This window comes from Lepisma saccharinum, chromosome 13, assembly GCF_977018435.1.
Source record: "Lepisma saccharinum chromosome 13, izLepSacc3.1, whole genome shotgun sequence".
Taxonomy (NCBI): Eukaryota; Metazoa; Arthropoda; class Insecta; order Zygentoma; family Lepismatidae; genus Lepisma; species Lepisma saccharinum.
Window position 1 is genome coordinate 77,744,231 of NC_139241.1, and position 14,465 is coordinate 77,758,695.

At 37.8% G+C, this 14,465-nt stretch overlaps 1 protein-coding gene across 1 annotated transcript in view; it reads left to right on the forward strand.

Moving 5' to 3' along the window:
• LOC145997441 (mitogen-activated protein kinase kinase kinase 7-like) overlaps positions 1–14,465 on the forward strand; it is a 168,843-nt gene that overhangs the window by 53,269 nt on the left and 101,109 nt on the right. Inside the window, exon 10 of the mRNA XM_083134484.1 lies at positions 4,922–4,987. Within this exon, the coding sequence (XP_082990610.1) occupies positions 4,922–4,987 (66 nt within the window). The remainder of the gene's footprint in view (positions 1–4,921; positions 4,988–14,465) is intronic.

Here is a 14,465-nt window from a genome sequence, read left to right on the forward strand (position 1 = left end):
ATTAGTGTGTTATTACTTAAACACACTGTTTTCCACGTTACCAAACAAGGATATACATCTTGGCCAGTGGGGCAACCTCAAGGAGGGGGGCCAAGGCATTGCGGAGGTTTTTTTTCTTCGATTTCTTGATCACGTTGACAGTACCCGCCGGCCGCCACTGGCTAAAAGTGCCTTTCATATCGCCTCAGGGCGTTGTCTACTCGGATGCTTCGTGATCGAAGGTCACGTGTACAAAGTTTCAGATTTTCCGATTTGCGTGGTGCTGCTGCTATCAGTTCGGTTCGCCTTCTCAAGGTCACGCAGCAAGCAATTATTTTTCGTCTTCCGATAGGAAAAAGCTTGCCTCTCGCTTATGTGGACGAACGCGTGGCACGGATGACTTTTTGGCTCGACCATGGTTGGTCCTTTATGTTTCGTCCTTCAGCATTTTAATCTAAGAACGAATCATTCTCATCGAAAAACATAATGTATTTTTTTTTAATTGATGTAACACATGTAAACCGAGAGCGAGAGATAGATAGATAGATAGAAACGTTTTCCTTCAACAAACGTTTGTTTTCCTATTGTATAAAGTGAACGCACATGTTAAAATTCATCTTGCATAGATATTCAAATTAGAACAAATTCACGTAAAGTGATTAAGTATGCAGAAAAGAAATATATTTGTGATAAATACATAGTTAGTCAGTAAATTCCGATAACCAGAATTCTGTCACGCCGAATGAAACGTTTTGTTTTACAATTTAATGTTTTCACTGACATCCAAAACGAAAATACGTATTATAACTTAATGACTTTCAAGGTGTCAAAATATTGTAATGTTACTATGCTGCCGATCACAATTATGAGAACGCTACGGGTCCCGGGTCCGAATCCCGGCCTGGGCGTGGATGTTTGTGAGTGTGCATTCATCAATTACATATTGTTATCACCAATCTCCATCTTCGAGAATTAGCCAAAAGTGGCAAAAAAAAAGCGAAGTCAAATAAAGCATATCAAAATCAAACAATTATGAGACTTCTTCGAAAACGCCTTCGATAACGGTATTTGCTATTCGTAACGGATATGTGTATCACTTTTTCGAAACAGACTTTTGTGGAGGAAAAGAACTGTAACGTTACAAAAGTAACGAGCACAATTATACGAGAGACCTATGTTATTCTCTCCGGAACACGGCATCGGACACGGTATTGCACATCGGAACGTCTGTATGATACCAGCTATAAATAACGTTGTTGCTTTGAAAAAAGGAGTGTAACGTTTTTTCAGTAGTGACCTCAATTAAGTTACTGGTTAATTGTAACGTTACTATCACTTTCCACACACACTAAAGTTACTAGTCAATACGTGACGAACCTCTTTCTTACCCTGTAACGTTACTGGTTGCCGGCAATGGATGTAACGTTAAAGTGTCACGTGAAGACCTACTTCTTTAAAGATCAGTTATGGTTCGGTACCGTTATGCACACCTGTAACGTAATGTTCATATACCTGAGGTAACGTTTCTGTTCACGAAAAAAGTTATTCTGTTTCTGGTTGTAACGTAACGGAAACCGTAATTGAAAATACCGTTCCATTTCGTTACGTTACGACTCCCTGGTTGAATTTTCCTATCCTGTTTTGTCATAAAATGTGCAATGAACTGCAGAATACGAAATAAACTCTTAAACACAATATTAGGAGTTTATTTTCCGATACAACACTTTCAGAATTATCCTGTGAATTATACGAATCATTGAAAATTGATTAATTCTGCTGTAAATATTTGAGAATCAAAATTGTACATTCAGTGCACCAAAGTGAAATAAAAACTTGAATTGCAGGAATATGTAAAATCGTAAAAAATTATATGCCATTTTGCTATGTTAGGATTTGATTTGATTTGATGACCATGAAGATTGAATGTATAATGGGGGAAGATGTAAAACTGGAGAATATAATATCAGGATTTCACTGTATTGGTTTACTACCACATCTTTCTTTCCCTAAAACACGAATAGAGCTTCTGGTTAATTTCCATATTTAGCTTCTCATTTGCCATTTTGTGCCGATTCCTTGAAGTGTCCATCTACTATGGATTGTATCCTTTTCTTAACAATGGTCAATTCGGTTGTTACTTTCCTTTAATCTTCTCCTCTTCCTTCTTCAATCTGATGTAGATTGGATTACCAATATCCTCTTTTTCCCAGACATGTACATTGGTTAGCATCAAATTGAAATCTGAACTGAACGACATGAACACAGTGATTGGACTCGTAAAGTATGGAAGTGCAGGGTTGCCAAAAGTGGCACCAGTAAGCTAAGAAAGCTTAAAAAAAAATATGTGGATAACAAATCTTCTAACACAGGTTAATACCAATACCATATATTTTTTCGAACCTGATTCTAGGTTCTAGGGCATTTGCGATTGAACCATACGTACTGAGGAAAAATAACTTATAAGGGGGAAATTTAAAAATTCCCTCGTGTCTAAACTGTGACCCACAAAGATCTGTTAATTCAGGATGTAGGTACATCCTTTGTTTATCACCCTGTGCAGGCTACATATTTATTGAAACGGGATTTTAGTTTCTAGGGCACTTGGACCGAATTGAAATGTGTCATTATAAGGTATATGAGGGAACCATGCTAAATTTAATGTCTAGCGGTTCCCACACTGAATCGGAAAAAATATATGGCACATACAGGTGATGGGGGATGGAACGTCCTTCAATTTTACGGCAAGCCTATAACCTCGCGGGCCACAGTGTGTGGACCATTCTGCTTTACATATCCCTTATTTCTTTATTATACTTTATTATTTTCTTAAGCACACAATTTTTACATTTGAGAAATTTAATTTCTTCCATAAAATTGTGTTTTTCATGCTTATTTGCTCTTGTCAGCAAATTTGTAATTATAATTGGGTCTTCATTCGTTTTTTTTCTATTTTGAACAAACATTCCTGTACTGTACATCTTTATAATACATTTTACTTTCATGTGTATCATTGAACTTGGTATTATATAAGTACGTATAAGTTTTCTTAGCTTACTGGCCTTTCTTCTGGCAACCATGCGCTTCCATACTTTACGAGTCCGGTCACGGTGTTCATGTCGCTCAGTTCAGATTTCAATTCGATTCTAACATCACTGATTTACATTCTGGGAAAAGGAGGATTTCTGGTAACCTCTATCTTTGCCAATCCTCATTAACAAGCCATTTTGTATGATTCCTAATTCTCTTTTGTCTCTTCTTTCACTTTGTCTTCTTTATCAGTTCATTCTTAATCTTCCTTTCTTCCATCTTCTTTACCAGTTCTTCATGCATTATTTCTTTTGTCCTGGTATCTTCTTTTATCTGTTATATTCAGCCCCCAAATAGCTGAGAAACAAGAAATTAATATGTCTGTGTAAGTTGATCTGGATTGTAAGAGAAGGGGTAGACAAGAACCACATTGCATCGTCATTCTTTACTCGTAGCACATTAATAACTTTCCTCTCTTTTAAGGGTAAAAGTAAAAGCCAACAAGGCCCATACTGACTTTGTATCGCTTGTAAGATCTCGATCCTTCTGAAGTTCTGATGTCCAGAGAAACTTCTAGAATCTGTAAAGACACTTTTCATTTTGGTGCAGGTGCACTGCTTATCAGCTTGACAACCACTTTCTAGCATGATGCATTGTTAGTTCCTGTCCAGATTGTTGAGCTTTGACCTTTAATGTGTGTTTGCAAAATTCTTCAGTATTGATAATAAAATTATTTATAATTTTATATGGATTGCTTATCCGTAGCTGCGGTGTCTCAGTCGGTAACGCGTCTGACTACCATGCTCAAGGTCCCGGGTTCGATCCCCGGCCAGTTCAAATCCGGGAACTTTTCTAACGTTGGAAGCTGCCCTGGCACCCACCCAGCATCGAATGACATGGGTACCTGGGGAAACCTTGGGGGGTAAAGGCGGTCAGGGGTGTGATGCTGATCACATCACCCCCACTCATGACCGGATCAAGAAAGTGTGGGGTGTTACCCCCCACACCCCCTATACACCTTCATGGCGTGGTGCTAAGCACAGGGAGCACTTTACCTTTACTTTTTTTTTATCCATATTGAAAATAATATGGAAAACTGGAAATTGCTATATCTCATGAGACAACAGTCCGATTTGAATGAAACTTGCAGCATTCGAAAGATATTAATACTTTCTTTATTTCTGTTCCAAGTAAAAGCAATTCTTTAACTCAACCACAATAGCAGCAAACACAATACAGTGGAACCGTGATAACTCAAACCTCAGCATCTCGAATTCCTTGATAAATCGAATTTTTTTGAAATCCCCTTGAATTGTCCATAACATACACTACTAATTTTACCTCAACAACTCGAATAAAACCTTGATAAGATGAATTTTTGTTCAGTTTATGGGATGTTCGAGCTCAATAACTCGAAGGTAGAGTATGAAAAACCTCTGAGTCGACGTTAAATTCTAATCACCTCTGTAACTCGAAGTCTTAGTCGCACGGACCTCAATAAGTCAAAGTGTAAGGTGCGTACGTACAATGTCAGGTGATTAACAATTGTGTCGGGACTTGAACTCCCCCACCCTGCCGTGTATGTAACCATCATTGTTAATGTGCTTAGTGTGCATTGTAGAAGTGTTGATACGTTGTACTGTACAGTATACGTATTAACTTCAAATGATGCTACATACGTTATAGGCATACATAATGCCGACGTTCAGAAGGGTCAGTAAAATTTAGACTTCTATAACTCGAAGCCGGCAATTTTGGCCCTCAGTAACTCGAACCTTGGTAAATCAAAATCCTTGATACCTTGAATTTCGAGTTATCAAGGTTCCACTGTAATAACAACAGAAATAAACCAAACTTTGTGTTAGGCAATGAAGCAAATATATTATTTTGTAATAATTTTGTACCTTATTTACAGGTCATAGGAGGACGGCTTCCCAAGGCACTATCATTTCTACAGGTAGCTCACAAGACACTCCTTTTGGTGAGTACATGATTTCATTACATAGTAAGAGTCAGATTATTTTCATGGTCCCTAACAGGCCTGCCAGCAACCCTCTTAACCACATGTAATGTTTGTCTGAAAGAAGAGTTGCATTGAACTGACATCAACTAATTACTGCAAACTGTATAGGCATTTGGATGTTTAGGACAGTAACCCATCTCTTAACGGGATGAGGTAGTTCCATGTAAGGAGCACATGTATTTCAGTTCTGTTGAAATGTGCAAGAATATTTTTTTAAAAAATCTCCGATTTCTCAACTAGGTACTTCTCCTCGTGGCGTACCAAACGGGCATAGATGTCCTTTGGTGGTAGCCATTCCAGCATCAAGAACTCTTATCACTGCTCGATACCTCAATTGCTGTTCGATGGAAGCAGCACTTTTATGTTGATTAACAAGCTAGATAATGGTTATTAAAAAATAACAAACGTGTTTATTTTCTCATGTATTTCTTACAGATAGTGAAAGTACCTCCTCTTTAATTTCACTATTTTCAGTATCCAAATCTACATTTTGGCAGAGTTCCTCTAATTTGTGAAGTGAAAAAGAATATTTTTCTTTATAAAAAAAAAATGAATTGAACACACATTGTACAGGGTGATTCAAAAAATATATACATATTTTAAAGAGGTATATTTTAGAAACCGTAAATAGTAAATATGTGAAACTTTGTACATAGACTCACAAACACTACAAGTTTTATCTACAGATATTCAATATGTCCTCCACCAGCGGCACGAACAATATCACAGCCGTAATAAAATTCGTCCCAAACTCGGGCAAGCATGTCTTTCGTGACAAGCAACCGCAGCACTGATTAAATTTTTCAGCTCGTCCAGGTCATTTGGTAGTGGTGGTACATAAACGGTTTACTTAATGTACCCCCAGAAGAAGAAGTCACATGGAGATAAGGCCGGTGACCTTGGAGGCCAGCTGAAAAGTGCCAAGTTGTTAACTGCCTGATGACCAATCCAACGTCTTGGAAGAGTTTCAGTGAGAAAAGTGCGCATTTGACTATTCCATTGAGGGTGGGGTGCTCCGTCTTGTTGGAAAATTATGTTGTCAAAACCTTCTTCATGCAGCCTTGGAAACAACCAATTTTGTAACATAGCAAGATAGTTCTCACCATTAACTGTTTGTTCATTGAAGAAGTACGGTCCGTACACAGATGAATGGGATATTGCACAAAAGACATTGATTTTTGGTGAATCTCTTTCATTTTCAATGTACGCATTTGGATTTTGTAGGCCCCAAATTCTTACATTCTGTTCATTAACCTTGCCACTAAGGTGGAAATAAGCCTCGTCACTAAACACATGTCTTCTCGTGAAACTGTTATCCTCTTCAACAGCTTCCAGTATCTTGCCAGCAAATTCCACTCTTTTTCCCTTGTCCTCATGCTTCAGCGCCCGTAAAAACTGTTAACTTGTATTGCTTCATCACCAAACGATGCCGCAAAACTCTCCACACAGTTGTCTGAAGCAGTTGCAACTCCTGACTTGCATGACGTGTTGATTTGGAAGGGCTATGTTGAAAAGACACTTGGATTCTCGCAACATTTTCTTCCGACACATGCGGCCTCCCAGTGCTCTTTCCTTTACATACGCAACCAGTGTTTATGAACTGTCTATACCACCTGGGAATGTTCCATTCACTTGGTAACGCAAGCGGAAACTTCTTTGCACTGTAATCGCAGAGTTACACTTATCGAACTCGACAACACAGAATGCCTTTCGCTGCTGCATCGCCATTTTGACTCGAACTAAAATAGTGGGATTGTGATAGCACAAGTGCTGCACTCGCGATCTAGCAGTAATTGAATGAAACTACGCGATGTTACCTTCCATTCAGAAGGTAGTTTCAACAGCATACTGGTTTCTAATATGTATATTCTTTTTGAATCACTGTGTATTTCTGCATCAACAAGTTCCTTTATGCTTTATTACAGCTTCTTTTTATAATAATTTTTAATGTAACAAATGTGCAATATCAAAGTATTCTATTTGGTCTAGGAATTAATTCGTGCGGTTGTTACGCACATATTAAAGCTGTAGTTCAAACACAAAATAAATAAATACCTTAAGAAAAATATTGTCCATCGCGAGCCACCACTTTCGTCCATCTGTCAGGCAAGTTACGGATTCCGTGGCAAAAGAAGTCCTCATCCTTTGAAGCGATCCAGTCAGAGACCCATTTTTCGATATCTTCTGAAGAAGTGAACCGCTGTCCAATCAAATCGTTATTCATGCAATCAAACAAGTAGTAGTCCGAAGGAGCAACGTCTGGTGAATACGGCGGGTGGGGTAAAACTTCCCATCCGACATTTTCTAAATAGGTTTTGACTGGTTTTGCGACATGTGGGCGAGCGTTATCATGTTGAAAACTAAGTTTATCATGTCTGTTCTCCCATTCTGGTCGTTTCCTGGCCAGAGCTCGCTTCAAACGCATTAATTGTCGTCGATAACGTTCTCCATTAATAGTTTCACCTGGTTGCAGCAGCTCATAGTACACCACACCTTTCATATCCCACAATATGCACAGCATAACCTTTGCACAGTGAATATCTCGTTTCGGTTGTGATGGACCTGGTTCACCTGGCTTCACCCAGGCCTTTTTTTCTTTCGGGTTCTCATAATGGAGTCACTTCTCATCGCCAGTAACAATGCGATGCAAAAACCCCTTTTTTTTCTGTCTTTGAAGCAGCAATTCGCAAATGGTTTTTCGTCTTTCAACGTCTCTGTCTTTCAATTCATGTGGAACCCAATGTGACATCTTTTGAATCATTCCCATGGCTTTGAGGCGTTTGGAAACTGTTGTTTGATCAACGCCTAATGCTTCTGCAAGTTCTTCCTGCGTTTGACACGAATCCTGATCGAGCAATGCTCTCAATTGTTCGTCTTCAAATTTTTTTTGGCTGTCCAGGTCGCTCTTGGTCTTCCAGGCCGAAATCACCACTTCTAAACCGTGCAAACCACTTCTGACACGTTCGCTCAGCTAGCGCATGGTCACCATACACTTCCACCAAAATACGATGACTTTCGGTAGCCCTTTTCTGCATGTTAAAGTAATGAAGCAGAACACCCCGCAAAAGCACTTTATCTGGCACGAACTGTGCCATGTTCAGTTGACTACAAAATGCTGTTGTTGACGCGTCAATCAACTGCCCTATACTACGAAGGATGCATGCTGGCAGGAGTTTTCAACGCATGTGTGGCTACACAGAACTGTGGGACGATACGCTCGTTATGCCATCTCTTGTCCAGGTGCACGAATTAATTCCTAGACCAAATAAATCAACTGGGTGTTACAAGATAGCCAGGGATGTTATGAAAATAACCGCACTCTACTGTATTTTATGTAGTCTTTTATGTATTGATACAGTACTAGGTCAACAGCGGTTAGAGACATATTTACAAATTTTGGTTATGCAGGGTCAAATGAATGGGAATTGGTACTATTTCTACAATAAATTTTATGAAAATTAGCATGGGAGGGAAAATAAATGTGCAGATTATAATGATAATTAATATACATTTAGTACTTCATAGCGATTCTCTTAATATTCAGCAAGGTCTCCTCGATGCCGTAGTGGTAATGTTGTCACCTTGTAATCAAGGGATCCTGGGTTCAATACCTGGTAGAGTCACACAGCAGTTCTATTCCCACTTTAAACTGCAGGTCCAGTCCCGATTAGCCTTTCTCTGTGCAAAGTGGACTTAACGAACGAATTCAATCAATCAATCTTAAATATTCAGCACGTACGCTTTCAAATAGAAAAATTGCTTCTGTGTAATATTTTGGTGCATGTGTGCTGTATAGTTGGGAAAATATGTTGTTATTTTAACCTGCACTATATTCATTTTAATGGTACCATTTCAGCATCATGAAAATTAATGTAGTGTTTGTGAAAATGTATATATTGATGAAAAGGTTCTCTCGGTCTATCGACCAGGTGAGTTGCGGAAAAGATTCCAAGCTTTCGAGAGCTAACGTCACTCATCTTCAGGGTAGAAGTGCAGTCCTGAGCGTCAACCTGGTGTATATACATTCGTGGGGGGTTTGCAGGTGAAGATGGCAGACCAATCGGGTGCCGTGTCTGCTACGTTCACGCTGCTGGTCGACTATCGCTAGCCAAGCTGGGCCCAGTTAGAACCCCATGTCGCGATTGAGATTCTCCTTTTCCCCATGAATAGCTATTGCTTGTTTTATGATGTGGTTCCAGTAGTTTGAAGATTTGGCTATAATTTCTGTGTTGCTGAAATCTGGTCTATGGCCCTCATTGATTGAATGTTCCGCTAATCCCGACTTTATATTGTTGGAAGAAATAAGGGAGACGAGAAGAAATAGAAATATATTGACAGAGACATACGATAAAATGAAAGGAAACGGTATGCAAGAGTAAAAGTTTATCAAAAGAAATGATTGATAAGAGGCCAATTAAGTTGGTTTAAAAACTATTAACCCTTAGACCCTGGGCTTTTTTCGCAGTACTAGTCCCCATGGGAGGGGGGGGGGTGCTGTTTCCAGTGTGAAATTTGAAATCATATATATGATACTAGTGTCACAAATGATGCATTGTTTTGTTCAGTCTAAACCATGTTCTAGTGCCATGCTAATATGTGCAAGCAGTTAGAAGGAAATTAAAGTTGCATATATGTAATTGCCCCCCTGTTGTCTCATCTTGGTGTACAAGGATTATGATAATAGTTGTCTCATCTTTGTGTACAAGGATTATGATAATAGAAATAGGGAGTGTAAATTGTCAAAGTAAATCTGTAAAAATAAAGGCAGAAAGAGATACAAAAAGGGGAGATAAAAATACCAAGCTTTTGAAATATAAAATATGGAGGACCAAGAATGGCTGAAATACTACTGAATATATTAAGGGAAGTATGGAGAACTAGGAGAACTAAGACTATACCAGAAGAGTGGAAAAGGAACATAATTGTGCCAGTACACAAGAAATTGAGTAATAAGGAATGTGATAATTATAGAGCAATATGTCTATCATCAGTGGTATATAAGATGTATACGAATATATTGGAAAGGAGGCTGAGAAAAATCATAGAGGGAAAACTTGAAGAGGAACAAGCTGGATTTAGACCTGGGAGACAGACTCAAGATCACATTTTTATATTAAGAACAATGATGGGGAAAATGCTGGACAAAAATAAAAGAATATACTTAGCATTTCTAGATTTGAAAGCGGCATTTGACTCGGTACCTAGAAAATATCTATGGGAGGCATTAGAAAGTAAGGAAGTACCTAAGGAACTTATTAAAGCAATAAGAAGTGTATATAAGGATGTAAAAGGAATAGTAAGAATAGAAGGAAACGAGTCTAAGGAATTTCAAATAGAAAAAGGAATTAAACAGGGAGATAGTCTCAGTCCTTTACTTTTCATTAATGTAATGGATGAAATAACTAAAATTTGCAAAAGAAGAACCCCAAGAGTACAAATAGGATATTGGAATATGAGAGTAATACAACTGCAAGTACTGCTATATGCTGATGATATAGTCTTAATTGCTAGCAGTGAAGAGAATTTACAGAGGAGCGTAATAGAATGGGGAGAAGAACTTGCGAGAAAAGGGATGAAGATTAATATTAAGAAAAGTAAAGTTATGCAGGTGGCAAAAGGAGAAAAAGATCATGAAATAGCAATTAGATATGGAAACGAGAACTTGGAAGAAGTAGATGAATATGAATATTTAGGAACCATCATAACAAGTGATGGTAGGTGTGATGAAGAAATCCTAAATAGGAAAAGAAAAGCAAATACAGTATATTATCAGTTCAGTAAAACAATAATGGGAAAGAAAGAAGTGGCAGTAAAGACAAAAATGCAGCTATACAAATCAGTATTGGTCCCTACATTAACATATGGAATGGAAAGTTTACCACTTCAAGATAAACATCTGAGTAAAATTCAGGCTAGTGAAATGAAATACCTGAGAAGAGCTGTTAATAAGACTAGGAGAGATAAAGTGAGGAATGAAAGAATAAGAAGAGAAGTGGAACAGGACTCGCTAGAGAAAATAATTGAAAAGAGACAGCTAAAGTGGTGGGGACATGTATTCAGAATGAATAAAAGGTAAAGCAAATTCTAGAAGTAAAGGTGCAAGGTAGGAGAGGTAAAGGAAGACCAAGGATAATGTTTGAAGACAGAATGGAAAAGATTGGAAGAGAAAGGAATAAGACAATAAATATGATGAAGAGAATGATGAGAAACAGACAGGAATGGAGGAGATGGATCGAGGCAACCAACCCTACGCTATTATGGCAGAAGTTGACTAGAGGAAGAAGCTTTTGAAATATAACTACAGTAACTGGTACTTGATAAGTAACTGTACTTTTACAGTTACTTTCTGCTGGAAATTGTGTTGCACACAAATTACACATAATCAGTGATCATTAATTGTAGTAAAATAATTATCTGAAGACTTAAGGTAAGGTTCCCCGTGCACTTTGCACCATGCCATGAGGCATACATAGAGAGATGTGGGGGTAGGACTCTGCACATTCTATCGATCTCAGCCAATTTTGAGATGATATTATCAGCACCATACCCTGGCTGCCTTTATCCCCCTGGGTGATTCCCCAGAGCTGCTTTATGCGGGGACAAGGCCAGAAAAATCCAACCTTAGATCACCCACCCCGGTATTCGAACCCGGTTCCACCATGTGACAGTCAGACGCCTTAGCGACTAGTCCACCACGACTTGCATATGAAGACTTACATACGTTTTATTTATGTTTGTGCTACATAATGAATGTCTTCATGTATTTATATGATTACAACAAATAGAAAATGAGCCTGCTTTGCTTGAATGATTTTAATTCGAAAAATCGTTTGTATGCCAGCCACGGTACTTTGCATGTGGTGGTACCGATTCCACTTGTACCTGTTTCTTTCTCTTCCATTCCAAGTTCAACAAGAGCCACTTCTCTTAGCTCAACTACCATGTTTCAAATGAATGCAGCAATCCATCCAAAACACTGAAGTCTTTGCGTGCAATTAGAAATGACAAATTGCATTAAAGCATGCCTATTCTAAATTTAGCATGTAACGAAGTCTAGATTCCTTCCCATAATTGATATTCACAAATTCATTGCACCTTAACATCCAGAGAAGACACATAATTACCCACATAAAGAAATGTTCAAATTAATAATTTAAGTGTTGGAAAGTAACTGTAATAGTAACTGTTAATAAAGTTACTCCTATTGCATACACATGAAAGTAATTCTGTTACAGTTACAGCTATTTACTTTTAAGTAGCTAATTACAGTTTAAATCGCAGAAAAATAAGTCACTATTACTTTTAAACATTGGTTTGAATTGAATTTTGTTCAAACATTGGTTCGAATTGATTTTTGTTATTTAGTGTTGCTTTTCTGCCACTTTAGGCTAATCACGACGATGAGGATGAACGATGATATGATGAACACAATTGATGTTAATTTAATTTTCAAAACCTTTCAGAGTTGTCTGTAAAATTGTTTTTAAAATGCCTTTGAAAAATGTGTGGGATTTGTTTAGGCAAAGTTAGTGCCCAGTTTTGCAAGTTGGACATGTAATCACATTTTTGCATTCCCAGGGTTGCTACTCACTAGGAATTCCTTAAATTCTGGGAATTATGCACGAGTTATTGGCTCCGGGGATTTTGCATGAATTCTGCATTGATTTTTCTCCGTAGACTTTAAATCGCAACTTTTATTAATCCCTATCTCATTGAATTTATATATATTTATAAATGCCATGAGGCAAGTTTTTCACGGGGGATTTTTTTATTTTTATACAGGAAGGAAAAGAAAGCTGCATGGAAAATGAAACAGAATTCTCTCAATCTGTTAACTTTGTTAGTGTCCTTTGCAAAACAATCTATCTGACAGGTGGAACATTATTGCAAGATAATATATTTTGAACTTGATTAGGTTAATTGGAGTTTGAATTTATTGTACAATTAACATTTTTTTCCGTACATTAGTGTATCCTGTGACACTTATGACTTGTGTTTGTAAATGTACTTCGAGTGTATGTGAAACAGCAAATGTAAACTCCGAACGTTCAATTAAATATTTTAAATATATATACCATTTAATTGAATTAGAATTTTTGGATACATTCGAACAACGCAGACCCCTTCATATTGTTAATAAATTTTCTGTGTGGGTGGTGAGAGACTGTAATACATAAGGTTGAAATTGAGAAAACATCTACTTGTACCCGTGAATTTTTGGAAAGTTCGCCTTGAAAATCGGGAATTGTACTTGAATTTTATCATGGTCTTAGTGGTCAATATGATTCCTTTGGTCGGGGTGCTTTAAAATTGTTATGCGAAATGTTTCTTCTGAAGGTATGTTTGCTGTGATGTGGTAGTGAAAATTTACTTTGGTCACAGCGTGTCTGCTGTGCTGATTGTCTCAGTTGTTTTTCATTTCTCGTCAGCCAAATACTTTCAATGGCACCGTCTCCTTGCAGTCGTAACTGGCCATTCCTTGTTTGTCCATTGTATACAGGACAGGTGAGGGTGGACGGATGTATGGTACCTGTAGGCTGTAATTAAGTGGATCAGGAATTAGTATTTGGTTAATTAAGTGGATAATTTTGATCCTTTGACCAGTGGCGGCTGGTGGTCTGGCCCTATGGGTGTACACTTCAGCCTTGCATCCAAAAGATGTGTTACAAGTCACCCCTCTCAAATACTCTCACCAGTTTTTGCATACATGATGATGCTAAATGTATTGGTAACCCAAGTTATGACCACCTTTCGCTGAAAATGAGGTTATGGGAGAGTTGTATTTCATGAAAAATCTTATTGTTTTAGTTTAGGTCCATTTATGCACAGAAAAGCAGAGACTACCTACAGTTTAAAGTGGGATCGGAACCACTATGTGCATCCACCAGGTGCGTGCCTATTTGTTTTAAAAAAGAGTTGGAATTATTGTTGTCAAGAATTAATGAAGTTACTGATGAAGAACTTAATAAGCATATTGCAAAATCATGTAGGGATTTAAGCTAAGAGATTACTGTTATTTTGATGCCATTATGTAGGTATTAAATAAACACATTCTCACATACCTACAATAAACACTCAAAGCATTTTTAAAATAAGGCTATTTTTTTCGTCATCTAACCCGTAAATTTATAAGATGGCCATGATTTACATTGGAGCAAGGTGGAAAGTAAGAGCAGCAGGGTGTAAATTTTCACCTCGCCTGGGTGAAAATTTTATCTCAAGCCACTCCAGCAAACAATATACCCGATCCAAAGGCCACATGCAGAAAATCAGTTGTAATCTATCTAGCAGGTGTTGATTTCTAATGACCGACTGACCAAGATAACTAAATGAAGCGAAATCAAGATAATAATAAGTATTAAACAAAATAACAGTACCCAGACAGTCCACACTGCCCTGCTTTGTACTTCACAATTTTTATTTCACTTCCGCTGTA